General features: G+C 40.1%; 1 protein-coding gene across 2 annotated transcripts in view; it reads left to right on the top strand.

Annotated features, from left to right (window-relative positions):
• phax (phosphorylated adaptor for RNA export) overlaps positions 1 to 27,615 on the top strand; it is a 34,997-nt gene that overhangs the window by 7,165 nt on the left and 217 nt on the right. The window contains exons 3-5 of one of the 2 annotated variants that reach the window (XM_048527429.2): positions 1,924 to 2,044; positions 4,190 to 4,273; positions 24,789 to 24,897. In XM_048527429.2, the coding sequence (XP_048383386.2) occupies positions 1,924 to 2,044; positions 4,190 to 4,273; positions 24,789 to 24,897 (314 nt within the window). Of the gene's footprint in view, positions 1 to 1,923; positions 2,045 to 4,189; positions 4,274 to 5,288; positions 5,921 to 24,788; positions 24,898 to 27,615 lie in introns of those variants that run through there. The other variant, XM_048527428.2, reaches the window with a different exon arrangement.

Here is a 27,615-nt window from a genome sequence, read left to right as displayed (position 1 = left end):
CTGAGCAACTCTGTTAATGTGTAAAGCAACAGAAGAATAGAGGGAAATGTTTTTAAAAAAACAATGATTCAGAACCTGTTTAAACCTCAAAGGGTAAGAACCATATTTCTTAAAAAAAGACATACATGGCTAACTAAAAAGGTGAGGTAAAACTAAAATAATGCAAAAAAAAATTGCATTCTGGAAAATGGAAAATAAACATACCAGTGGAGATTGATTGAACAAAAGCCCCTCAATTTTGAATTTGAAGAGATATGTAAAGGATATTAAAATCAATGCAGTTACTTTGCAGTTATGAAGAAAAAATTCAAGTTCATTGTGGACCCTCATGACAATTGATATTATCAATGAAAATAAGGCAATTACAGACCTGAAAATAACTTTTTTTTAAATTTTGTATTTAAGGGAGAGGAAGACGATGAGATAACAGATAACCCAAAGAAACCAGCACTAATCAGAAATAGATCCATGTTAACATAAGCGAAAAAAAAATTTAAAAGATTGACAAATCTTTAGAACGCTATGGTTTGTGTCTCAGGGTTTTAAAAGGAAATAGGTTGCAGATACCAGAGCTATAATCTTCAAGAGTTCGTTCTTGAGGCTAATGGGACCAGAGATGAAAGCTACAGCAGTGTACTGAATTGGATGATCAATCATGATCATATTAAATGGTGGAGCAGACTCAAATAGCTGAATTGTCCACTCCTTTTAATTTCTACATTTCTCAATTTTGGAATTGCTTCTTTAGTTTGGAAAATTACATATCATTCTCCTATTTAAAGATAAATTGAATTATTGTTGTCACATTGTTGAGATACAGTGACAGTTGTTTTGCACGCTGTACAGACAGATGGTACCATACAAAATACATCAGGGTAGCTGAACAGAGTGCATAAAACAGTGTTACAGGCACAGAAATTACAGAGAGAGATCAAAATTCACATTGGAATGGTCTGTTTAAAGGTCTGACAACACCATGGAAGAAGCTGTTCGTGAAACCATTTTCAGACATGTATTCAAATTTTTATATCTCCTGCCTGTTGGAAGAGAGTATAACCAGGGTGGGAGGGGTCTTTGATTTTGTTGGTTGCTTTCCTGAGGCAGCGGGATGTATAGATGGAGTCAGTGGATGGAAGCTGGTTTATGTGATAGACTGGGCTGTGTTTGCAACTATTGTTTCTCGTGGCCTTGAGAAGAGCAGTTGCCAAACTACATTGTGATGCATCTAGATAGGATGTTTTCTATGGTGCATCTCTTAAAAATTGTTGTTAAGGGAGTGGTTCCAATCCACAAAGGTTATGTGACTGGTTTACTATCTTTATCAGCCTTTTTGTATCATATTTTCAAATGCAAATTGTTTTGAGTTCAGATTATGGTCTCCCTGTACTGAACATGACAGTACAAAGGTGGATTTGGAAATAGATCATGCCTGACAGGTGTGATGAATACTGTTGAATTTTTCTCCACCTCTTCCTCCTCTCCTCTCTTCTTCCCCACCCTCTGTTCACCAATAAGGAACAGTCATTTGGTGGATTTAACTTCACTGAAATGCATGCAAATATCAAACTTGAAGTGCGTGTAAAAGCTGACGTTTTTAAGACAAACAGCTTTTGAATTCACAGATACAGTACGTACTGATTACTTGGTTTGTGTACAATATCTAGGGCCGAAAAGTTTGATGCCTTGGTGGCAGGTTATTGTCAATTTTCTGGAGAGAAAAGTGGACTGCTCGATATTTACGCTCACCTGACGGCGCTTACATTGGCCTGGAGTTCATTTTTCCATAGAAAATTATTTTAACATATGCCCCAGGAATTCCTTGGCCTCTTTAAATCAAAATGATCCAGAATGTTGAAGCTGTATGCACCTAGTATGAAAAATATGTTGCAGAAAAGATAACCAATTTGAAATTCTATTATCCAGGCTCCGAGAACCAAAAACTGATTTGATTCATAGGGTGGTTAAAGTTATTGGAAGGAAAAAAGCAATAGAACTTCTGATTCAAACAGCTGAAGTGGAACAGAATGGTGGACTCATGATTGTTGTAAGTTAATGCCTTTCTATTTTTTCTTTTAAAATTGTGCATGGCTCCACAACTTTGTCTATTGAGTAACTAAACAATGCTTTCAGCAAAAAAAAATCAGTTTCAATCCCCATTCTTTGCTTAATTAGCTAATCTCAGCAGAGCTAGTCCTGGGAGTGTGACAGTAATTCTTTTTGGTGCTGTTGGATTTGTGTGTGACCTTGTGTGTGGGTGAGGAGAGGAATGGGATTGGTTGTGATGCCTTCTGCAACATCATTAAGTTTCTTAAATAGTGCTTGATTGTGGAAGATACTAAATGAAATTTGTGGCACGAGGGACTGTGCTCCGGCAAGGACTTAACATAGTCGTGGTCATAATTGTTTTTATGTTGATTTGAGTTCTATCTTAGTGCTTTAATGTAAATAAAGGACATCCCCAAACATTACTGATCACAAATTCAAAACCCCTGTCTTGTGTGTGAAATGTCTGCGTTAATTTCAATGAGTGTTAGCCAATCGTGAGCTAAAATAGGTTGAGACACTCCCTCCTTATAATATGAAATAAGCATTATCTCAAAGACACTTTTTGCAAGTTGACTTCCTAAAGTATTTAGCACAAGGAATTGAAAAGTACAGAATGCTGGGTTATGGTTCTGAAGTTGTAATTTTTGCAAGTTGATTCAGGGTATTGCCCCATTATAAGCTGTAACAGAAGAAATAGATCTGCAAAAAAATTGTGTAATATTTAAGTCATGAGGTATACATTAGTGCATTGTCATGCAAGTAGATATAGGGGGCTAAGGTTGTCACTGTTTATTGGAGTGATTGATGTCACTGCATCCACAAAAACATCCAGTCTTCCAACTTGCTAAAGAGTCTTGTTTTTCCAATGCAAGGCTGGAATAAAGAAAGGTGTACTGGCACTGGAGAGCATAGGTGTAAGTTGGGAGGGGAGAGATTTTTAAAAAGGACCTGAGGCATGACTCCAAACAGGATGGTGCACTCGTCCAGAGGAAGTGGCGGAGGTGGTGCATTGACAACATTTAAAAGGTGTCTGGGTGGGGATATGACCTGAATGTTGGCAAATGGGACCAGATGAGATTGGGATGTCTGGTCTGTTTCCATGTTGTCTAACTCTATCTGTATGAGACAGATGAGGAGGAATTTCTTCTGAGTGTGTACCTCTCTGGAATTCTTTACTGCAGAGAGCTGCTGAGTCATTAAGTACATACAAGGCCAAGGTAGACATATTTTTAATAAGTAAGAGAATCAAGAGTTATGAGAAAAAGGCAGGATAATGGCATTGGGGTTTCAGATCAGCCATGACCTCGATGAATGGTGGAATCGACTTAATGGGCTGACCAGCCTAATTCTGCTCCTGTTTCTTGTGGGTTTTATGATTAAAGGGGGTTTGGGAGGTTATACTTCCCACTTAAGATGGGAGAAATCTCTTTCCTAAAAGTCCCCTCTTAAGAAAGTATTCACCAAATAGTGTTTGAGTGGCAGGTTATGGCTTTGTACTGAGGGAGAGCTGAAATGCATCTGTCACTTATTTTTTCTTTCTCCATTAATGGGATGAGGGTGTCGCTGACTAGGCAGCATTTATTGTCCATCCCTAGTTGCCCAGAAGACAGTTAAGAGTTACTCTCATTGCTGTGGGTCTGGAGTCACTTGTAGGCCAGACCAGGTAAGGATGACAGTTTCCTTCCCTAAAGGACATTAGTGAATCAGATGGGTTTTTCCAACAATCGACAATAGATTCATGGTCATAACTAGACTCTCAATTCCAGATTATTTTTAATATGAATTCAAATTCCACCAACTGCTGTGACAGGATTCGAACCTAGGCCCCCAGCACATTATTTGGGTCTCTGGATTAACAGTCCAGCGATAATACCACAAGACCATCATCTCCCCTAAAAAGATTTTCAGTTGGAAGCGTTCCTCCAGGTTTCTGTGAAAAAGTGAGGATGTAGAACGAATTCACAGGAGGTCAAAAGAAAAGGTACAAATGTCTGATACACATGTAAACAAAAAGAAACGTCTGGGTTAACATTAGTGGAAGGCACAATGAATTAGTAGGCAGAGGTGTACTTGTAGTAAGGGAGGCTAGTTTCTTTTTGCATGAGCACAGCTTTGTTGTGCAATTTTTTTTTCTACTTCGTAGGATGGCAGCCGCAGAAGAACACCTGGTGGAGTTTACTTGCAATTATTGAAAAATACACCAAGCATCACTCAAGAACAACTTAAGGTTAGAGCTCAAACATTTTTATATAACTAACTTAATCATCATATGCCACTGTTTCATGAGGGCATTTTTTCTCCCTTAAAATCAATGTTCTAGCTGCTAGTCATTATATTGTAATGTCTGCTGAAGGTGTAAATGTGTTGGCAGAATTCAGATGCAGTACATGAGTAGCATAAAGCTCAGTGCAACAGAGTAATGCCTGTACAGAGTTCCTAGCTTGGGGAATGTGGTGAGCAATTAAGTTTTCTTTGCTGCTAAAGGCAGTGGAGAGGGTGCAAAGTAGATAAAGGCGGAATAAATCAGAAATGGGTAGGCGTAAATGTCAGGCAAGGATTAACAGGTTTTTCTCTTAATTTCAAAATTATCAAAGCTTCTGATAGGTGTATACAGGGAGAATGTTTACAGTTACGGGGAAGAGGATAAGTGAAGGTCATTAGTTTTGGATTCACAATGCCTAAAGAGAATCTGAGATAAACCCCTTTAACCAAAGAACGATGTGAATGTGGGACTTGCTCTTATTGGATGTGGTTGAAGCAAGTAGTATTGATGTAGTCAAGGAGAAGCTAGATAAGCATGTGATAGAGATGTGAATTAATACTCCGATGGAAGATTTAGAGGAGGAAAGATTCGGGTGAGCATAAACACTGGCATGGACTTGTTAGGCCAAATGTCATTTATCTTGTGTGACACTGCATCGTCAGTTACATTTTGTTTCCCAAAACATGATATGAAGAATGGCCACTAGAGGGCTTCTTAAACCACAATTGTACAAGAACAAGTATTCCCATCTTCCTGTTAAAACCCTTTCTTGTTTTTGTTCCTTTATAGTTCTGTATTTGACTTTAAAACTCAATTCCTCTGCCTTTGGTTTTCTGTGCATCCTCTATTAATTCATAGACTAAACTCTCAAAATTTAATTGCAAAGAACACAATCTACCAATATTTTTGTTACACCTAAAAACGTAGATTGCAGTCATATTAAGTGAGTCAGAAAATATCTATTGCCTTTGATCAACAGGAAATTTTTTATGATGAAAATCAGAGAGAATATAATTGCAAAAAAGCAGCCAAAAAAAGGAGACGACACATTATTGGGAAAAAGATGAAGCAAGCTATTAAGGAACTGAACCTGCAAGTCGATGATGATGCCTCACGAGAGACTTTTGCTAGCGATACAAATGATGCCTTGGCTTCAGTTGAAGATACAGAAGAAGTTCACATGGAAAAGCCAACAATAGATCCTGAAGATGCAATTGAACTTGATAACAGCAATGATCTGGAAATCTTTTGAAAAGCTTGCTTAGTTACAATACTGAAATATTATGCCACAAATGTAATAAATACCCCTATAATGGTGATCTCAGTAAAATTTCTAGTTGACATATTTGTGCTACATTTATAACACCCTCCTTGAAACAAGTTTTTTTGGCTAGTAATGTGGTGTGTTTAATTTACAAATTCATGCTTAACTTGCAAATGACATAAATTGTCAATTAACTTTGTTGTGCTCATCACAGCATTTTTGAGAATATAGGGTGAAGTAATGCATTCCTATCAGCAAAGGAATCTTAAATCATTCTTCTATGTAAATTTTATGTTTGTGCATCATAACTTTTTACATTCAGTAAATTTTTTTTACTTAAATGCAAATTTTTTTGCAGCTGTTTTGATTCATTTCAGCATATGATGGTGATGTTATTGGAAATTACTGGATGGTATTGAATGAACAGATATTATGAAGTTAAGCACATGGCATGTGTGAGAGCTAGTTGATTAAGGCATGAAAATGACCAATGGAAAACTGAATTATGTGAGTAGGAGTACACCATACAAAACCAGTGAGGAAATAAAATATATAGATCAATAGTTTGACTGCACAGTTTTGGGTATCCCATTACAAAATTCAAGTAAAAAGATTAAAATACACTGTAGCTTCACCAAAATTAGAGCCAAAAAATGTCAATGGTGGGGATGTAGGGTACTGAAACCATACCAGAGTAGATGAGGCTTAAGAGGATGACTTGAGCTTTTGGGCAAATAAGTAAAATACTGTTTTCTCTGGTTTGCAAAGATCTAATGTGACATCCCTGACAAGGCCATAATTTATTGCCTGTTCTCAATTGCCACAACTGAAAGGTTTGCTTTGGAAAATCAGTTAAGTTTCCATCTCATTGTGTATGTATGCCATACGAGATTAGAGAAGGAAATACAATATTCGTAAGGGCGTTATGAACATTCAGATCAAAAAGGGGCCGAAGAGCCATTTGGCTCTTGGGGTATTGCTTCAGCAAGTTTCTCCAAAGGTACAGAAAACTGAACCTGGTTTGAGGTTCTGCATGGGTTTGAGCTGAGCCTCCTTCCATATAGACAAGGCAGAAGTGAGGGAGAGGCCTCTTAATCATCAGAAAAGCCACAGTACAGTGCAACAAGGGCCAGACTGACAATGGGAAAATGAATGACGATCCCTTTTGTTGAAATGCATGGTTAAAATAAAAGTAGAATTTAGTTTTTGAGGGTAAAACTTGTCATTAATAGATTAAAAATTAACTTTAATACCTAACTATACTTAGTGGTTCTTTTCAAAAGATGTTAAACAGGCTAAGAAAGATGGCTACTATGGCATATAGAATGGATAATGGATGAGTGTTTTCAGCAAGTGTCGGTACAAAAATCTGCTCCCCATTTCTCTCAAATATTGCCCTTCTCATTTGTATAATCATTTCAAACCAGCCAACAACACACTGGAATCATAGATGAGAGATCTATCCTAGCCAGTTATGATTTTAAAAAAATGCTGCAAATTGGTCTATTGACTCCACAGTTATCTGCTACAAGATACAATAGTTTATTGAATACAGCATCAAAACTCAGATCACCTGAGTGCTGAAGCCCCCAATCTCTCGTTACATGATTAGAAATTGTGGTTTGTTTGAATCACCTTTGATTATACAGTCTTTGAGTTCTATCATTTGTCTGCTGATAACACCAAAAAAGTCAATTGCAAAAGTTACTACATGCCTGGCTAAGCCTGTGTCTAGTGGCTTTCTGGAAAGAATCCTATCTTTTCCCTGTAGGGTGAACACATTCTAAACCTAGGGTGACCAAACCTCTGCCATCTGCAATCCGACCCCACCACCAAAGACGTTTTTCCCCTCCCATCCTCGTCTGCTTTCTGGAGGGACCAGTTTCTCTGTGACTCCCTTGTCTGCTCCACACTCACCTCCAGCCCCACCACACCCGGCACTTTATCCCACAACCGCAGCATGTGCTGCACCCACCCCCACACCTCCTCCCTTACCCCCATCACAGGCCCCAAGAAGACTTTCCACATCAAGCAGATGTTCACCTGCACATCTGCTAATGTGGTATACTGCATCTTCTGTACCCATTGTGGCTACCTCCACATTGGGGAAACCAAGCGGAGGCTTGGGGACTGCTTTGCAGAACACCTACACTTGGTTCGCAATAAACCACCACCTCCCAGTCACGAACCATTTCAACTCCCCCTCCCATTCTTCAGACAACATGTCCATCCTGTGCCTCCTGCAGTGCCACAGCGATTCCATGCAAAGGCTGCAGGAACAGTAACTCATATTCCACTTGGGATCCCTGCAGCCCAAGGGTATCAATGTGGATTTCACAAGCTTCAAAATCTCCGCTCCCCCTACCACATCCCAAAACCAGCCCAGCTCGTCCCTATCTCCCTAACCTGTTCTTCCTCTCACCTATCCCATTCTCCCACCTCAAGCCATACCCCCATTTCCTACCTACTAACCTCATCCCAGCCCCTTGACCTGGCCGTCCTCCCTGGACTGACCTATCTCCTCCGTACCTCCTCACCTTTACTGGCTCCATCTCAGCCTCTTTGACCTGTCTGTCTCCTCTCCACCTATCTTCTCCTCTATTCATCTTCTATCCGCCTCCCCCTCTCTCCATATTTATTTCAGAACCCCCTTCCCTTCCCCATTTCTGATGAAGGGCCTAGGCCCGAAATGTCAATCTTCCTTCTCCTGTGATGCTGCTTGGCCTACTGTGTTCATCCAGCTCTATACCTTGTTATCTCTGTGTCCAAAGATGTGCAAGATAGATGGATTGGCAATGCTAAATTAGTGCCCATTAGTGTTCAGGGATGTGTAGATTAGTTATGTTATGGGGGGATGGGTCTGGCTGGGATGTTCTGAGGGTCGGTGTGGACTTGTTGGGTCGAAGAGCCTGTTTCCACACTAGCGATTCTATGATTCTACAGGGTAAACACATTCTAAACCTACAGGAATAATAATCTCTACTCCAAGAGAAAAGAAATTAGGTTTTCTTCAAAGAAATGAAATGGACAGAAGAGAACTTTTTTTTTTAAAAAGCCTCGTCATTTACAGTAGTATTTTTTCCAGATACATTAGAACTACAATAGCTATATTAATTTATGTGATAGTTATCTCTTGTCCTATTTTTGGAATATGGATCTAAAGGCCTTTTGTACTTTGTAAACCCATGGCATTTGTGATGTACTTATGATTTCCATACAGATTTTTTCGAACAAAAGCTTTTAAGGATGTGGATGTTTCTGGCAAGGCCAGTATTTGTTACCCATCAGTAAATGTCCTTGAACTGTAGGCCACTACAAAAGGTAGTTCAGAATGGACCACATTGCTGAGTGTCTGGGGCCACACGTAAGTCAAGCAAAGAAGGCAGTTTTCCTTCCCAAAAGGACAGTAGTTAACCTGATGTGTTTTTATGATGATCAATAATAGCTTTGTGGCATCTATTCTTGGGACTAGTTATTCGTTAATAAAAGTCATAAATATAGTTTAAATGTTGCCAGCTGTCATGGTGCAATTTAAATATGTGCATTAGCATGCAACAGTTGATGAGTTACAAGAGGCTAACTGAAGTCGTCATCTGAGTTTTTTTTTTAGTTGAGAGCTTTTGACACAAGCAAGTGTTAGTGGCTGTTTTTGTGTAACGACTGGAGTGTTTATGCATAACGTTCTGTCAACTGTAGTTAGTTAGTCCACAGGAACAGAAAAGCAGAGTGTCAGCAACAGGTGGTCATCTCCAGAAAGTTAGAGCAAAAATCATTGCAAGGAAATCTTAGGGGGCTGTATTTGCCCAGTAAATGTACAATTCCCAGGTCATGAGGGTGTGAATGATGCTTTACCTTGCACCATGCACCACTTGCATTAAAATCTTTATCAATAAAATAGGTGAACAATTTCAGAACATCTCATATCAGTGACTGGGCAGTCAATTCAGGGCTATTACTGGGAATAAGCCTCTCCCAAAACATCAACAATAAGATCAGGAAAAATTTGCCCAGTCAACCAACCTCTTTGCTTGACCTAAAGTAGATGCCTCAAGTAGATTTAAGATAACATTTCAAGACTCTCAGGTTGGCAGAGTGGTACACCACCACACACTTAAGCTTTAAGTCCCCACTGGCGTTGGTGCACAGTAGCACAGTCATGCAGTGTTTGCTCAGGACAAAGCTAGTGAAATGATTGTGACATCAACGTTGGAATCACGTTACAGCCAACACAAAGTCCGCATTTTAAAAATACCACTCTCCTGTCCATCAATTGTATTATAGCCAATTTGTGTTGTCAGAACTCGTGTTATTGCAGAACCCTCTGTTGCTCAATCTGTGTGCATGCAGAATTGATACCCGTATTGTCATTTTTGGATTGCCGCATTCCAGCTAATGTCAACTCTTAACCTTGCATAGCTGAGGACAATTTTAGCAGCAGCATGAACTCTTCCACCAGTCATTTTTTAAACAGCGGCACCAACTGCTTTCAGGTTAGTTCAGGGTTTCCATAACTGGTTTGCAACCCTTTAGTGAGCGTCATGAGATGGGATTGCTAACTCTGAGCCAGGAATGGCTACTTGAAGTTCTAAGCGTAAACAGCTCTCACTGAAAAATCTGTTCATTTTTAATGGTTAGTGATCTGGAGGCTTCCCCCAAAAAAAGGGCTCAGGGGCTAGGTTTTCTAAAAATCCCTGAAGATTAACTGGCTTGGCTCCTTCTGCCCTCACAGCTCCCCAACCCTGATCACCATTCATACAGTTCTCACTGAGGGATTCATGGCAATTTTAAAGCCTTGAAATGGGTCACAGTGGGAAGTGTTTGAGAAGCACTGAGTTCATTGTGGATTAATACCTGTTGGCTGCTGGGTAATATTTTCCAGTGGAGTAGACTGATGATTCTCTTATAAGAGATCTTTGAGCAGTTCTGGGCCTGGAGGGCGTGGCTTTTGACTACAACAACTCAGCTCAGGCTAGGATATGGGAAGAAAGATTGGTGAAATGGCCTACTCCAGCTCTTTCATGTGTTGCTGTATAAGTAAGTAGGAAATAAATCATTGATTAAGATTTCTAAATCATTCAGATATACTTGCGGTAAAGACAGTTAGTGGAATTATCCCTGATATGGAGCGAGCAATGGCAGGACAGATGCAAAAATACTGAAAGAATGATAATATCAGATTTTCAACATGGAGAAAGGATTATCTGATGGTTCCCTTAGCTGTAAGTGATTGACTTCAGATTCTCACCATTGAGCAGCAGCCGCCATATTTCTGTGCACTTAAATCTCATGAAAGTTCCAACTCACTTTTAGTTGTCATTTCCAATTCCCTTCTCCTCCACTGAGAAATGCGACAGCACAAATTACTGGCAGGTAAATCAAATGGCTCATGACGGCTAGACCTCATCATTATGGAATTGCTTCATCACAGCAACAACTTTTTCATGTCAACCAGCCTTCTTGTTCATGCAAGTTGATACTTGCACCAGCCTAACTACAGCGGTGTGCTTGCTCCTGAACCAACTCTCACAAATTTGATCCAGCAAACTTTACTTAAGAGCTTGGGGATGCCAAAGTCTTTTGTAATTCTACCAGGTCACCAGTAGGGACACATAGATATCTCACATATCTGCATGGGATGCATCTTTTGGTTTTTGTCTTGCTTTCACAGTGCTCGCTCACTTTGTGCCTATTTGAAGGCAGGCCGCTAGCCACGATCTACTTTGTGCTACTATCTTTGTGCAGAAAACCTTTAAGTGTTTAGTTACAGGCTGCCAGCCTCTGTTACTGGCATTGCTTGTTTTTAGTACAGACAGGCAAGCAGCATGTGATTGTTGGAGGGTGGAGTGTGTGTGTCATAGCCACATGTCCACTGTGACATATCATTGCTACACCTGCAGTTTGTGCCAGCAGTTCTTCTGGCAAACAAACTGCATGTGCTTCAAGCACATGGCCATGTGTGAAAGTTAGAGAAGCAGACCTTCATGCGTGAAGGTGTCCACAGTCAGTCAGGGTGCAGTGTCACAGTCAGTCAAGGGGCTTGTCTGATTCTACTCCAGTGGGTTGGCCACAGCCAATCAGTGCTTGGTCCTAAGAGAGTCTGGGATTGGGCCGTGGCCAGTCCTGCAGATCAAGTGTGAACAGTCGGGAACTTTAGTAGATCAGTTGGAATCTGTGGACACATCAGTGCAGGGAAATGGGACTTGGTCAGTTGGGGCTATTCTACCATGTCAACCCAGGGGTAGACCAAGGTCTATCTTGAAATTTTCATCAGTAATGTTTGGGATCTTATCAGGGGCAATCTACGGAGTCCTGTGGAAAGTGGGTGACTCAAGGCTGAGGATGGGTTTGATTGTTACTTGGTCACTGAGGGATTTGGGCAATTATAGATAATACAGTGGGATCTAGGAGGGGACTGGGAATTACAGAAAATGGGGCAAGCGCAGGGCACTCATCAAACAGCTTATGGCAACTCTGGCCTCTATGTGAAGGTGTTGAACCGACAAGCCCATGAGAACTTCCAAAGTCATGTTCTCTGGGGATAAACTGGGCACCTTAATAGTTGTATAAAGAGGCCCAATGGAAAGTATGGGAGACTGAAGGATTATAAGGTCCACAGGAATAGAAACAGAAGATGGAACTTGAAAGGATGAGAGAAAGTTCACACATCCCAGGCAGAATCTGTAGTTGGAAGTAGTTGAATTGAAGTTGGAACCTTGTCATGTCAGATCAGAAGTCAATTGTGTAGTAAGTGCAGAACATTGTTGATGCTGCAGACAAAGTGTGTGCAGTAAGTTACTGCTTTGAGAGGAATAAACCTGCTGGAAGTGGAGGGATAATTACAGTAATCATGTCTTCACTAATTCAGTAATGCATCTGGCTTCAATTTGCAATTCATCTGTGGGTCATTCATTGTCCAAAAGTGCAGATTATAAATCAGGGCCTCAAACAATCATGACATTACATGGCACAGACTAATTGCGTTTTTTTAATCACTTCAATAAGCCACTTTTGTCAGACAGAAGCAGTTAAAAGTGAAACCCTATCAAACATGTTCTGTAACAAGCACTGGAAGACAACACCTCACTTCTGGCGTTTTTACACACAGGACTGAAAATATTCATGGGTATAGCCTGTGATGAGGAAGAGCACTTGTTCTTCAGGGTGTGAAGGCATGTAGGGATTATGAGACTTCCTGGCAGTATTCTGTTCTCAATAACTCATCGAGACATGACAATGACCTCCATAGGAAGCTTCCTTTCCAAGCTGTGGGGGCATAACATGACTACATCCATGATGTAACTGTTAACACATTCTCCAAAAGCACAGCTCTCCATTTCCTTTGTTTTCATGACAAGGAAAGTCAAGGAGCCTAGCCAGCAGCATTCTCCACCATCACTAGTGCAGGTATTATCAATTGCATCGAGGTTATTTTTAGAGTGCCCAATCAGCAACCTGGGGAGTTTGTCAACAGAAATTGTCAAATTACATGTTATCATCTGTGGCAAACACCAGGGGTCTGCACAGATATCCTCGGAGCTGCTAGGGATCTTATATGCCAATCTCATATGTTTTAGGGTGGCACAGTGGTTCAGTGGATAGCACAGCAGCCTCACAGCACCAGGGACCCAGGTTTGATTCCAGCTTTGGGTAACTGTCTGTGTGGAGTTTGCACATTCTCCCTGTGTCTGCGTGGGTTTCCTCTGAGTGCTGCGGTTTCCTCCCACAGTCCAAAGATGTGCAGGTTAGGTGGATCAGCCATGCTAAATTGCCCGGAGTGTTCAGGGGTGTGTGGGTTATAGGGGGATGGGTCTGGGTGGGATGATCCAAGGGGCAGTGTGGACTTGTTGGGCCAAAGGGCCTATTTCCACCCTGTAGGGAATCTAAACAATGAACACGTACATTTCTCCTTCCGGGTCCTCAGGCCGCACAGGGATGGTTGCTGGGAGACAAGAAATACCTGCTCCAAAGGTGACTCATAACACACTCGAAAACCCTCAGATTAAAGATACAGTACTGCTTAACTTCCACCCTGGCCATGGTAGAACAGTCAGAAATCGCACAACATCAGGTTATAGTCCGACAGGTTTATTTGAAATCACAAGCTTCCGAGCACTGCTCCTTCATTGGGTGAAGTGGATGGAAATGCACTTCCTTTCACTTCACCTGGCGAAGGAGCAGGTCTATGAAAGCTTGTGATTTCGAATAAGCCTATTAGACTATAACCTGGTGTCGTGTGACTACTGATCTTGTCCACCCCAGTCCAACACCAACACCTCCACATTATAGTAGAACAGGCCTCTTCAAGATGAGTCTTTGATGCCTGGACTGCTCTCGTAGGGCCTTGCCAAACAGCCCAGAAAGGATTGAGTGAATTCCTGGAAGAGCATATAGGCCGTAAGAGAATACTCGAGAGGGAAATCAGGAGGGCAAAAAGGGCACATGAGATAACTTTGGTAAATAGGGTTAAGGAGAATCCAAAGGAATTCTGTCATTAAGGGCAAAAGAGTAAAAGCAACTAGGGAGAGAATAGCGCCTCTTAAAGATTAGCAAGGCCGCCTACGTGTGGAACCACAGGAGATAGGGGAGATACTAAACTTGTATTTTACATCTGTGTTTACTGTGGAGAGCGATATAGAAGCTAGAAAACCTGGTGAAATAAATAGCAACATATTACAAAATGTCCAAATTACAGAGGAGGAGGTGCTGGATGCCTTAAAACACATAAAGATGAATAAATCCCCGGGACCTGATCTGGTATACCCTAGAATTCTGTGGGAAGCTAGGGAAGTGATTGGTGGGCCCTTGCTGGGACATTTGTATCATTGATAGCCACAGGTGAGGTGCTAGAAGACTGGAGGTTGGCTAACATGGTGCCGCTATTTAAGCAAGGTGATATGGAAAATCCAGTTAAGGAAAACTATAGACTGATGAGCCTGATACCGGTGGTGGGCAAATTGTTAGAGGACATCCTGAGGGACAGGATGTACATGTTTTTGGAAAGGCAAGGACTGATTAGGGATAGCCAACATGGTTTTGTGCAAGTTAGTATCTCACTAACTTGATTGAGTTTTTTGAAAAAGTGACAGACAAGATTGATGAAGGCAGAATGGTGGGCGTAACCTATATGGACTTCAGTAAGGCATTCAGCAAGACTCCTCATGGCAAAGTGTTTGGCAAGGTTAGATCACATAGAATATGGGTAGAACTAGCCATTTGGATGCAGAACTGGCTCGAAGATAACAGACAGAGGGTAGTGGTGGAGGGTTGCTTTTCAGACTGAAGGCCTGTGACCAATGGTGTGCCACAAGCTTCGGTGCTAGGTCGACTGATTTTCGTCAGTTATATAAATGATTTGCATGTGAACATTGGAGGTACAGTTAACAAGTTTGCAGATGACACCAAAATTGGTGGTGTAGTGGACAGTGAAGAATCACCTCAGCGTTCAATGGGACGTTGATCAGATGGGCCAATAGGCTGAGGTGTAGCAGATGGAGTTTAATTTAAACAGACGTGAGGTGCTGCATTTTGGAAAGGCAAATCAGGGCAGGACTTATATGGTTAATGGTCAGGTCCTGGGGAGTGTTGCTGAACAGAGAGACCTTGGAGTGCAAGTTCATAGTTTCCTGTAATTGGAGAGACAGGTAGACAGGTTAGAGAAGAAAGCATTTGGTATGCTTGCCTTTATTGCTCACTGCAATGAGTATAGGAGTTGGGAGGTCATATTGCAGCTGTACAGGATATTGGTTAGGCTATTTTTGGAATATTGTGTTCAGTTCTGGTCTCCCTGTTATGGGAAGGGTGTTGTGAAACTTGAAACGGTTCAGAAAAGATTAACAAGGATGTTGCTAGGGTTGGAGGACTTGAGCTATAGGGAAAGGCTGAATAGACTGGGGCTATTTTCTTTGGAGTGTTGGAGGCTGAGGGGTGATCATTGGTTTGGAAGATCATGAGAGCCATGGATGGGGTGACTAGCCAAGGTCTTTTCCCTGGGTGGGGAATTCCAGAACTAGAGGCCATAAGTTTAAGGTGAGAGGGGAGAGATTTAAAAGGGACCTATGGGGCAACATTTTCATACAGTGGATGGGGCAGGTATGGAATGAACTGCCAGAAGAAATGATGGAAGATGATGCAATTACAACATTTAAAGGCATCTGGATTAGTATATGAATAGGAAGGGTTTAGAGAGGTATGGGTCAAATGCTGGCAAATGGGACTAGAGTAATTTAGGATATCTGGGTGGCATGCACAAGTTGGAGCAAAGGGTCTGTTTCCATGCCGTGCAGCTCTATGACCCTATGAGGATTAGTTTATTAATAAAGAGGCTCATTCAAGAGACCATGACACAAAATGTAACATTGAGTTTGAAAGTCCAGAGAAAACCTAACAGAAACCCATTTCAAAGATTAACTAAAACAGTTTGGATTTGAAGAGTCACAAGACTCAAAATCTCTGGCATCCACACTTCTTTGTTTTATTTTTGGTTTGGATTTAGTTTAATTGTTTCAGATTCTGTTGGTAATGTGGACAGCAGGCACTGCTTATTGCAAAGGGCATGTGGAGCTTTTTGCAGTCCATGACCCTTTGTGTTGCTGATTAAATGTCTCATTATCCATCTATTTGATATTTTCATGTAATCCCACTTTCAGGCCTCTATACATTACAGATCCCATTGACTGTGAGGGCAAGAGCAGCAGTTAATGAGACAGTAGCCTAATATCACATGGGGTTAACGTTTAGTTGATCTTAAGCCCTCTGTGAGCATGCCATATTGGCGTTTTTTGTACTGAATTCTGGCATGATAGCCAGCAGGTGGAGAAGAATCCCTGAGGATTACTCTTTTAACCCTTCCATCATCAGTAACCCCTCAGAGTATGCATAGACTGCTTAGTCATCCTGAACTGTTTGAGCATCTGGTAGGACAGTACTTTCTGGGAGGCAGTACATTGTGCTGCTTTACTTGGCAGACTAATGTACTATTAAGCAGAGTGGAAATATTATATGCCCAATATACATCACCTACTTGAAAGGCCATGCATTCCTTTGAAATGCCAAACTATTAGAATGAATGTTTCGCTCCAGAGATGTGTGGAGTTATCACTGATTCTGTACCCACATTCTCTCCATGTGGGTATAAGTATGGAAGATGTGTGTGTGGAGTAGGTCATAGCACATTCCCTGTACATTGCATTTTGTCTCAGTGTCAACCACATTAAAGTACAAGACGCACATATAGAAGTTGCTGGAAAAGCTCAGCGGGTCTGGCGGCACCTGTGAAAAAGTGTCACAGTTAACATTTCAGGTCCGGTGACCCTTCCTCAGAACAGTAGCTCTGATTTTTCTTTACAGATGTTGCCAGACCTGCTGAACTTTTCCAGCAACTTCAGTTTTTGTTCCTGATTTACAGCATCTACAGTTCTTTTGAATTTTTTTATTAAAGTACAACACCACGTCTGTAATCCTCAAAATTATAGTTTAAGGATCCCTGACATCCAATGCTATCTGTAGTCATTGAATCAGTTGCTTGTGAGAGATGAGTAATGCTTGGCCATGACAACTTTCAACCTTGTGATGTCTGAAGATATTGCTCATCTCTTGCACAGCTGTAGATTAACCATGACTAACTGCAAAAAGTATTCTATGGGGGATATTTTAAACAATGCAAGTAAATGTATATTTCCAAAAGTGATACGTTACTTACAGTGACATTTCATCTGTGCCCTCAATAAATTTTCTCTTTTCTCTTCCTGCTACTATGTTTATGTGCTGCCCCAGCTTCTGCAGCTGTGGTATTAAGGGCCTGTTACGTGTTTGTCCCTGTTGCTTAGAAGATATGAACAGTTATTCCCTGGTGTGGTTGGGCTAAAGTGCTCCAAACTGCTGAACCTCTCCTGCCCAGATTCAGGTTTAATCTCCTCAGCTGGAGGTGCTATAGGCTTTGATATCACAGGTAGTGAAGAAGTGATGGAGCCAGGTACCTCTGCAGTGTCCTGAGAAGTAGTTTCTGGGGGCTCTGTGTATTGTTTCTTCTCCCTATGAATGCTTGTAGCACTACTTTGTCCCACTGAGATGAAGGGGAACCTGGAATGAACTCAAAGCCCTTTAACCTTCTCTCACCTTGCCATTGATGCTGAGCACATATCGGTTGACATTGAGTGTGCTCCATGGTGGTTGCCAAACTGTCCATGGTGGCTCCCAAATGCATGCATGCCAGAGACAGGTATGTCTAATGGTGGCGAATGTCTTCATCCTTTGATTCAGCTTGCTGAGTGTTTGGGAGGATGAGGTGGGTGAGAGCTATTGAGTGGACGCGATACATAAGATAGTGAGTGTTGTATTCTATGAGCCTTGGTGAGATGAGTGTGCAGTGGCAGAGTTACAGTGAGTAGTGACCTACAGTGTGTGAGGTAATAAAGAGAAGATGGTGGCACTTGCCCTTGTGAGGTGCAGAAAAATCATTAATCTATTTCCTGTAGTTTCACCCAGAGCACTGACTCAGGCTACAATCAGTATTCAGCGTGGCTTGATCTGATGGAATTGTCTCCTCGGGCAGTCAGACCCAAAAAAAAGGCCTTCCTCAAAGTCCACAAAATGGCAAGAGAGCTTTATCTTCCTCTGGCCAACAACCATATCCTGAATGTTGAAGCTCAAGAATCAAGAATTACTCCTAGCTTGTAGCATCTGAAATGGTGTGTAGCTGGGCTTTGTATCTGGTGCCTGAGGCGCATACACCAGAAGATTTGCTAATGCTAAGCATTTCTGCCTCTCTAGCCATTCAGTTTCCCAAGCAAGGTCCCAAGCAAGGCAAGTGCTAAGGTCAAAATCACATTTAGAGCTGCAAAATAAGGGTCATTTAATGTGCATTTAGTCTTCCCAGAACAGAGAAGATTGCCGAGTCAGCAGAAAGTAATTGCAATGACTTTCCTTTTTTAAATGACACATGAGTATCACGACCAAGGTTAGCAGTTGTTACTTATTGCCATGTGCACTCGAACTGATTGGCTTCTCGGCTAATTTGGAGTGCAGTTAAGAGGCAACCACATTCTTATGGGTCTGTAGTTCAACCAGAAACAACCTCAGATGTTCAAAAGATACTTCAGATCTCTAACGCCAGAGACAGATCATTCAGAATAGGTACTTGGAAACAGCGAAACTGGGAGAATACGAGGAGGTGTTTTTTTATGGACAATGGAGTAAGATATATGACTTAGGTAGCTTCCTAAGGTAGAATTGTGAGATTTCTTGGCATATTTGCAATATTTGCCTTCACAGGCCATGTGGTAGGCACACCTTCTCATTGATGCAGGTTACTTGTTTGATGCAATGTATACCAAAACATTACATTCATTGTTACATTGACTAGGTCACAGGCCACTTCTGATGTTAGTTAAATATCATAAAGGACTTTGAATTTACATCATAATAGTATGTGATTCATTAACTAGAAAGTTTATTCCTGCAGTTTAAAAGCATATTAGACCTTCAATGAACAGGGGCAGTGTTGCTATGAAGAAGCTACATTAGATAGTCTTAAATCATTAATAAAATTGGAACTTAGAGACCCTATCTATTGCATAAAGTACAGTATAGATTCTCCATTATCAGCCAACATGAGCTCTTCAAAGGTCGATGTTGCAACTAACACCAAATCAAAAACGTGAGAAATATATTTGAACTTGAAGCAGTGCAGCTTGCATTGAGCATAGATGTTACCTATCTTTCCTTGAGTGTGAAAAAATTTCATCAATCTGAGTTAAATTTCTATAACCTATTTTTAATTTTGACAACAAATTGTTAATGGTGTCTAAATTAGCCTATTTTTTACAATAACAATTTCCTTAGCTGTGCCATTTCTCTAGAGAGAATGGCATGAGTAAATGGCACAGAACTGATTGTATTACTTGAACTTAAATTATATAGTATTTAAATCACTGAAAGTAACTTTGCTTGGGCTTATTTCTACCTTTTATGAGCAATGCTCCTGCAGCACCCTGGCAGAGTTTTATTTTCATTCAGTTCTGTGGTCCTAATAATATTTTCTGAAGGGATTTCCCTTCCACAACTTGTATTTTTATGTTTTCTTTTATTTTTCTACAGCCTAGCCACTCAGTTTGGCAGGTCTTTAACCTACTACAGCGGTAGCCAATGTTCTGACTGGCAATGTTGATGGTGCAGAGCAGCTAGCCAATGGCAACTGTCCCTAACGGATTGCAACAATTCAAGAACCCAGCTCAACAGTCTCCTCATAAGGACAACTATGGATGGGCAATAAGTTGGCAAATGAATCCAAAACCTCCAGGGCCATCCTATAAATTGGTTGCTACCTCTGAAATTGAGTCAGCAGTTCTGCCAAACCACCCTTGTATATATGCAACCCCCTTTGTTGATCAATATTAGGCTCTCCATCCAATTGCTCCATGTTGCTTGGTCTCTTTTATTAAGTGTAAACCTCGCTGACGTCAAAGGAAAGTATAACTTTTAAACATGTTTGTTTATTGGTTTTGTTTCATCAGACAATTTTTTGTGCTCGTTGATAAACCGCTGTTTAGGTATTATAGACCATTTCCTTTTCAATCAGTGATGGAAAAAAAATTCCTGTAGCTGGTACACCATGCATATAGCACAGTTCCCTTTAAGTAATTTATGTTATTGATTTCCTGGATTGGATGGTCTTGCAAGTCAGAACTACAAATTTCAATTAAAATGCAATTACTATCCCTTATAGACTTGTCAAAATTTGTACTTACATAATTCTGCTTTACACATGGACAGCTTTACGCACCTTTTTTTCAAAGTGAGATGCCTTGATTCCATGAAAGTATAAAAGTATAAATAAAAATCCTTTCATTAAGATGCAACAAAAAATTATGCTTGCCTATGTAATTGAAGATTTAAAATTAAGACCCTAATATTGTGTATCACATCTCCTTCTCAAACTTAGTATATTCTGTTATGTCATGATTACTCTTTCCTAAAGGACCCCTTACAATAAAATTAATTATTAACCATGCCTCATTACACAAAATATTAGAATTATGAGGTTTTTTTTCCTAAGTTTGCTCTTCAACATGTTTTCTTATGGACTTCATAATTTGCATATTCATTTGTGTCTCTGTATCATGGAAATGCCAGTTCCCCTACCTCCTTTAGAGTCTCATTTTCAAGGAAAATGGTCTCCATGGTCTTTCTACCAATATGCTCGACTTCACACTTACTTTGTTTAATGGGCAGAAAAGTAGCAAATGGAATTGAATCTGACAAAGTGCAAGGTTATGCTTTTGAGGAGGACAAACAAAGTAAGGGGGTACTCTGTAAACTGGAAGGTGTTGGGAGAGGCAGATGAAGGAAAAGACCTTGGATTGCATGTCCATTGGTCCCTGAAAATGGAAGGACAGATAGATCAGTGATAACGAAGGCATATGGAATGCGTTCCTTTATCAGGTGAAGTAGTGAATACAAGAGCAGGGACGTAATGCTGGAACTATGTAAGACACTGGTTAAGCCATAGCTGGAATTTTAGTCACAGTTCTGGTCACATTAGAGGAAAGACATAATAGTTCTAGAAGGTACAATGGAGATTTAAAAGAATGTTGCCAGGACTTGAAGATTTTAGCTATAGAGAAAGATTAGATATGCTGGAGTTGTTGTCCTTAGAACAGAGGTGGCTGATTGTTGACTTTATCAAGATATACAAAATAATGAAGAATTTGGATCAACTGAACAGGGAAGACTTGTTTCCTGGCACGGAGGTCAATTGCCAGGGCATAAATTTGAGCTGACGTGAAGAAAGGTTAAAGGGGACATGAGAGAAAAAAAAACTTTTCACCCAGAGGACAGTGGGTGGCTGGAATTCACTTCCCGGTTGATGATGGAGACAAAAACCTTCAAATCGTTTACAAGAAGCCTAGATCTGCACCTGAAGTGCTGGAACCTATAAGGTTATGAACCAGTGCTCATAAATGGGATTAGCAATGGGCAGCTAGTTCATTCATCCAGAGCAGACAGGACAAACCTAAGGTCCTCTTTCTGTCCTAGATATTTCTCTGATGCCATAGTTTCTATGGTTCTATACCAAAGCTAATACGTAAACTACAAATATATTCTGCAAGTTTGTTAATATATTCCTGCCTTATGTAATAGTTGTCCTCTATATTAAGTACAGCTCTCATTTTAGTAGCATCTTCAAATTCTGAAGTATGTCCAAATCCCAGTCCTAATGTTTTCAAGTGAATGTAAAAGAATACTGATTGCAGCACTAATGCTTATGGAACACATCTTTCCATTTTCACTAGTCTGATTACCTAACTTTAGCCTTAATTCTTTGTTTTCTGTTTGTTCTTAACTTCATGTAGGTTCAACGAGATGGTGCAGACTCAGTTGAGGCGCATAGCTATTCAAGATTGTCTTTTCATAACTCCTTTGCTTCTCTTTCTTGTTTCCTTTGAAACACGGTTTTGCTTTTACTTCTTTTTCTCAAATTCCATTTCTATCCTTTGTAACAATGCTGATGAACCCAATTTATATTTTATATGGATGTGCTTTTCCTTCCACAAGGTTCAAATCTTGAGTCAATACTTTGAGTATTTCTGCTTTCTCAATGCTTATTTTTAGATCAACTTCACTGTTGCTTTCATGGCCTTCAAATTGTTTGTTGCAAAGCACCCACTGGCAAGCTGCTTCTTTCAAGGACTACTTCAGTAATGGATGCAGCCATTTGAATTATTCAACGGATGCTCGAAAAATCACAATGGAATCTTGTTCATTTAAATGCTTGCAAATTCCAGTGCATCCATCTGTGGACTTAAAATCCCACAACAGCCCCATTTTGTACAATGCCCTTAGAGACTGATAACTTCTAAAAAGAAATTCAAGTCACAGTGAGGATGTGTTTTAGGACCTCTTCAGTAACAAATTAAAAGTTACATTCACTAAAAACTGTGTAATAAGAAACTTAAATGCTCAACTGCAAAAGAAATTCCTTTTCGTTGTTTTAAGAAGCTCCTTCATACTTTATGTTGTTCTTTAAGCAGACACATCATTTTCTGAGAACATGTCCAAAGTGATTCTGGGCTTCTGCTAGCTTGGTTTCCCTTTTGTGTTCCTGAATAAAATCTAAGCACCAGACTGACTTTTACAGTAATGGTTACCCTGAAGATTCCTCTCTCTAGCTAATGTTAGGTGAATTCTCCATTCTGTTAAATTCCTGTTAACATGGTCTCTTCAATCCAAGCATGAGCTAGTACTGACAATCTTGTTCGGTGAATCATTGGGACGTACTGCCTCCATCTCCTCATCTTCCTGAGATTGGGTGACAGACTGAATTTTTGTGGTATTGTTCAAGAGAATGCCCAATAAGTGCACAGGGACTTCCTAGAGGCACTCCTCCTCTCAATGGTAACATGGATCACCAATACCTTATACCCAGGACAAAGTATTAATTAGCTATCATTTAAATCCAATCTTTGTTCCATCCTGAAACTAAATAAATGATTTGAAGCATAACCATTCATAAGACCTGAAATTCTTGGGAACTAGAGAATAACAATTTATCAATCATCCACGCAGATGTTTTGGTCAACGTTTGCAGGTGTGATCACCCAGTACTGTCTTCCCTGTACTTACCTCACCTGCCCTCTGACCTTTAACACTCAAGCTACCCCGGTGTGCTGCCAGCAGAAATCAGAACAGATCTCATGAACATCTTCATTCCTCCATTTTACCCTAAATTAAAGACGCAGTGCCGAAACATCACAACCTTGTAACATCTTATATTTTTAACAGAATAGAAGGTTAATCTTGTAGACAGTGCTAGTAAGGTGGAAGAAACTTTAATGGAGCATAAAAATCACTCAGGCCTGTTGAGTTAAATCTTTTGTTTCAGCATTGAAAATATTTGTGTTAATCTCCTTGAAAATACCAAGGTAATGTAATAATTTAATATTGTTATCATTGCCCTGTAATTAATTGTCTATGAATTTGTCATGCGTACCACTTAGTGCCCTGTGTTGATTCTGATTTTTCTTTTTGCCATTTATGTGTCTTCACAATATTTTACTATCTATTTTTGTATTTTGATCGTAATTTTTGTAATTCGTCTTTGCCATTTTAACTTTTTTGTTTTGTTTCTTTTTAATCTTGTATTTACTTTCACAATGCTCTTCTTTTTGTTTATATTCTTAGAGTGTGTGTTTTGTTTTATTTGTCCATGTTCTGTCATTATAGACAAATTTGTTCTTGCTTTATAGCATCAGCAAACTTTCTAGTTTATTTTCCATTCTTGCTACTCCGAAAACCCTTGATGGCACACCGTAGATAAGTAAAGAAATGAGGCAAAATTGAAAATAAAGGAAAAGACACACATTAGAATATAAATCGCGAGCAGAGGGTGAGAGAAGTTCGGGGAGGGGTATTGAAGTCATGTCTGGCAATGGGGAAAGTGGAGCCAGTCCAGTGTCGGGAAGGGGGATTGGATCCTGGGCTTAGAATGAGGGGTGTTAGGTCCCACAAAGAAAGGAACAGCATTGAGTCCAGAGTGGAGGCTGTTGGGTTCCAGGAGGAGAGTGGTGGCTGAATCGGGGCCTAGAGGGAGTTTGGGGTCTGGGAAAGGTTTAGTTGGGAATGTGTGAGCTAAGTTCGGGGAAGTGGGTGTCAGTTGAATATTCACTCGCATGTTAGATTAAGTATTTAATAGTTTAACTTTTTCTTCCATAATTATTTATTTAAGTGCACCAGAACCTACCGCAAAATGAGATTATATGTTTGCACTGCTCCTGACTATCCATAACATTTATTTAGTCTATACGATGACATTTATGGCAAGAGGTTCCACCATTATGAGTTATTTTTCTAGGCAACATCTCCAGTCATTTGGGAAATGCTGATAGACATGTTGAAACTTAATATATCCTTCCAAATAGATCTTTGATTCAAGATTACAGTTTCCACAGAAGAACAGGTGGGATTAAGGAAAATTACTTCAGAAATGATTGACACATAAGAAAACAGAATTTAACTTAATCACTACAAGTTTGTAATGTAATTATTGATTAATTATTGGGTGACAGAGTTCATGATCAGAAAATAAGAATAAAAAAGTTATCACATATTGTCACAATAATATGGAATTGTAATATTGGTTTCCTTAAATATTACTTTTTAAACAAAGTATGCAAAGAAAATTGGAACTGAAAATATTCTTTTATAATTTATGTTTTCTAGTTGTACTATAGGTCATATCCCAATTTTTTCAGATCTTCATCCTTGTATTCCACTGCGCTATGTAATGCCATGGAAACAGGACATGAAAAACAGGAGGCTCATTTTAAAGGTATTATTAATTCATTCCTAACAATTTTTATGTTTGAAGACCTACATTTTCTATGGGGAGGTTAATTTAATATAATACTGCAGCATGAATATCTTTAATTTGCAACCTTAAAATCCCTGCTGTGGGAGGTTCAAATCCATCTCGATCAGAATTAGTGTTTTCATATTTATAAGAATCCTTGATTGTGTGGGTTATGTAAACTGGGAGTCTTTTGGTATATTTACATATTGTACAAAGGTATTTCTTTGGTCTCTTCGAAAAAGAAAAATAAATTTAGTGCCAATTAGTGCAATTTTGTTGAATATTGTTGATACATAGTTAGCTGATGGGGAGGCAATGGCATAGTGATACTATCGTTAGACTATTAATCCAGAAACTCAGCCAGTGCTCTGGGGACCCAGCCTCGAATCCCACTAAGTAAGTGGTGGAATTAGAATTCAATAACAAATAGCTGGAATACTGATGACTATGAAACCATTGGTGATTGTTTGAAAAACCCATCTGGTTCACTAACGTCCTTCAGGGAAGGAAAATCTCCAACCTTACCTGATCTGGCCAAGATGTGACTCCAGACTCACACAATGACTCTCAATAACCTAGCAAGGCATTCAGTTGTGCCAATCACTACAAATTCTCTTCAAGAGACAGACAATAAATGCCTGTCAGCCAGCAATGTCCACATCCAGGAAATGAATAAAAAAATACATTATATTAAAGAGAGAACTGAACAAGGGCTGAAATGATGGACTAAAGGAAATAAAGATAGGTGCCAAAGAAGTGAGCACAGGACAAAATGAGGCTCATACAAAAGAACACTGGCTGAAGTTACTCAATAACAATAGCTACTTGCATTGGTGTGGCATCTTGCAGAAATTATTACTTAAGTAGCAATAAAAGAAGAGGGTGCAGTATAAAGATACAGGATTGATCCTAAAATTGAGAGTCTGAGTTACGAAGAAAGCTTAGAAATTTAGGGCTGGGTTTTACCAGTTCTTTGGTGATACACTTGAAGGAGTGAATGTTGATAATGTGTGTCGTGGGAAGGTGGTAGGTGATGGGTTTCATGCCAGCTTCCAGCAGGGGCAAATGATGACCACCTGCCCATAGCCCAGTTAGGTCACCAGTTAATGGTTTCTTTATGACTATACTGGTATTTTACCTGCCTCATGCAAACTGATGGTTGAGACTATTTTCAGGCTCAGAACACACAAACAAGGAACAAGAGTAGGCCACTTGGCCCTTTGAGCCTGCTGCACTCTTCAAAAAGATCATGGCTGATCTAATTTTAACCTCAACCCTATGTTCCTGCATATCCCCAATAATCTTTCATCCTCTCAGCAATCAGACGTAATCCTTGTAAAACTCCATGTTGCAGTTGCCATGATGGTGGAAGGGTCCACTGCCACATGTCATGTGAACCTTGGTGGCCTCTGTTGGACACAAGGGGCAAACAGCTCACCTTCTGGGTACTCTTTGGCTTGCAACAGGGCCCAGAGTAGCAACGGCCACCGTCACGGCCACTGCAACATGGAATTGTACATAGGTTACATTTGTCTACCAAGAGGTTGAAAGATTATTGGGGTATGCATGGTTGTAAAGATCAGATTAAAATCAAATCAACCATTTACTAGGATGTTGCCTGGTATAGAGGGAAGGTCTTAGGAGGAAAGGCTTAGGGACTTGAGGCTGTTTTCATGAGAGAGAAGAAGGTTGATTGGTGACTTAATTGAAACATATAAAATAATCAGAGGGTTAGTTAGGGTGGATAAGGAGAGCCTTTTTCCGAGGATGGTGACGGCGAGCACGAGGGGGCATAGCTTTAAATTGAGGGGTGAAAGATATAGGACAGATGTCAGAGGTAGTTTCTTTACTCAGAGAGTAGTAAGGGAATGGAGCGCTTTGCCTGCAACGGTCGTAGATTCGCCAACCTTAGATACATTTAAGTCATCATTGGACAAGCATATGGATGTACATGGAATAGTGTAGGTTAGATGGGCTTGAGATCGGTATGACGGGTCGGCACAACATCATGGGCCGAAGGGTCTGTACTGTTTTGAGTCCAGTATGACTCTTCTTCATAACACTTTGAAATATTCATCAGCAAAATGATAAGGTGCTGAATAAATACCAGGCTTTCTGTTGCTAGCGTATTTTGTTACTAAATGGAATGAACAGTGTTACTATTAGATTATTCCCAGGATTAGTGAGGAAAATGTAATCCTATCAAGTTAAATATTTTCAGCTATATGTACCTTTTACAACCACAAGATATCCCGTAGTGCTTTACAGTCGATAAAGCAATTTTGACATTTGTCACTGTTGCAATGTAGAAAATGTGACAATTTTTACGTAGCAAACTCTTAGAAGCATATGGCAATCTCCAGATAATCTGATCTTTTTTATGGTATTGATTGAGGCATAAATATTGTACAGGACACTTGCTCTTTTCTTTTCAAAATAGTGGAAATGGATCTACATCCACCTGAAAGGACAAATGGACATCCAGATAAACATGTTAATCCAATAAGTGGTTTCTCTGTCACTGTGACAGTCCATGAGTACTGCAGCAGATTATCAACCTAGACCCCAAGTGGGAAGTGAGAGTGCGACCAAACAAACCATAGCTCAAAGCCAATGACTTCAGGCTCAAGTTAATGAATGTGAAATGTCTTTGTTATATCAGTTCATAAATAATGAACATTTATTTGAAAGCATTTG

Source organism: Stegostoma tigrinum, chromosome 3 (genome assembly GCF_030684315.1).
Source record: "Stegostoma tigrinum isolate sSteTig4 chromosome 3, sSteTig4.hap1, whole genome shotgun sequence".
Taxonomy (NCBI): domain Eukaryota; kingdom Metazoa; phylum Chordata; class Chondrichthyes; order Orectolobiformes; family Stegostomatidae; genus Stegostoma; species Stegostoma tigrinum.
Note: the sequence above shows the minus strand (reverse complement) of the source record. Positions and strands in the feature narration are given on the sequence as shown.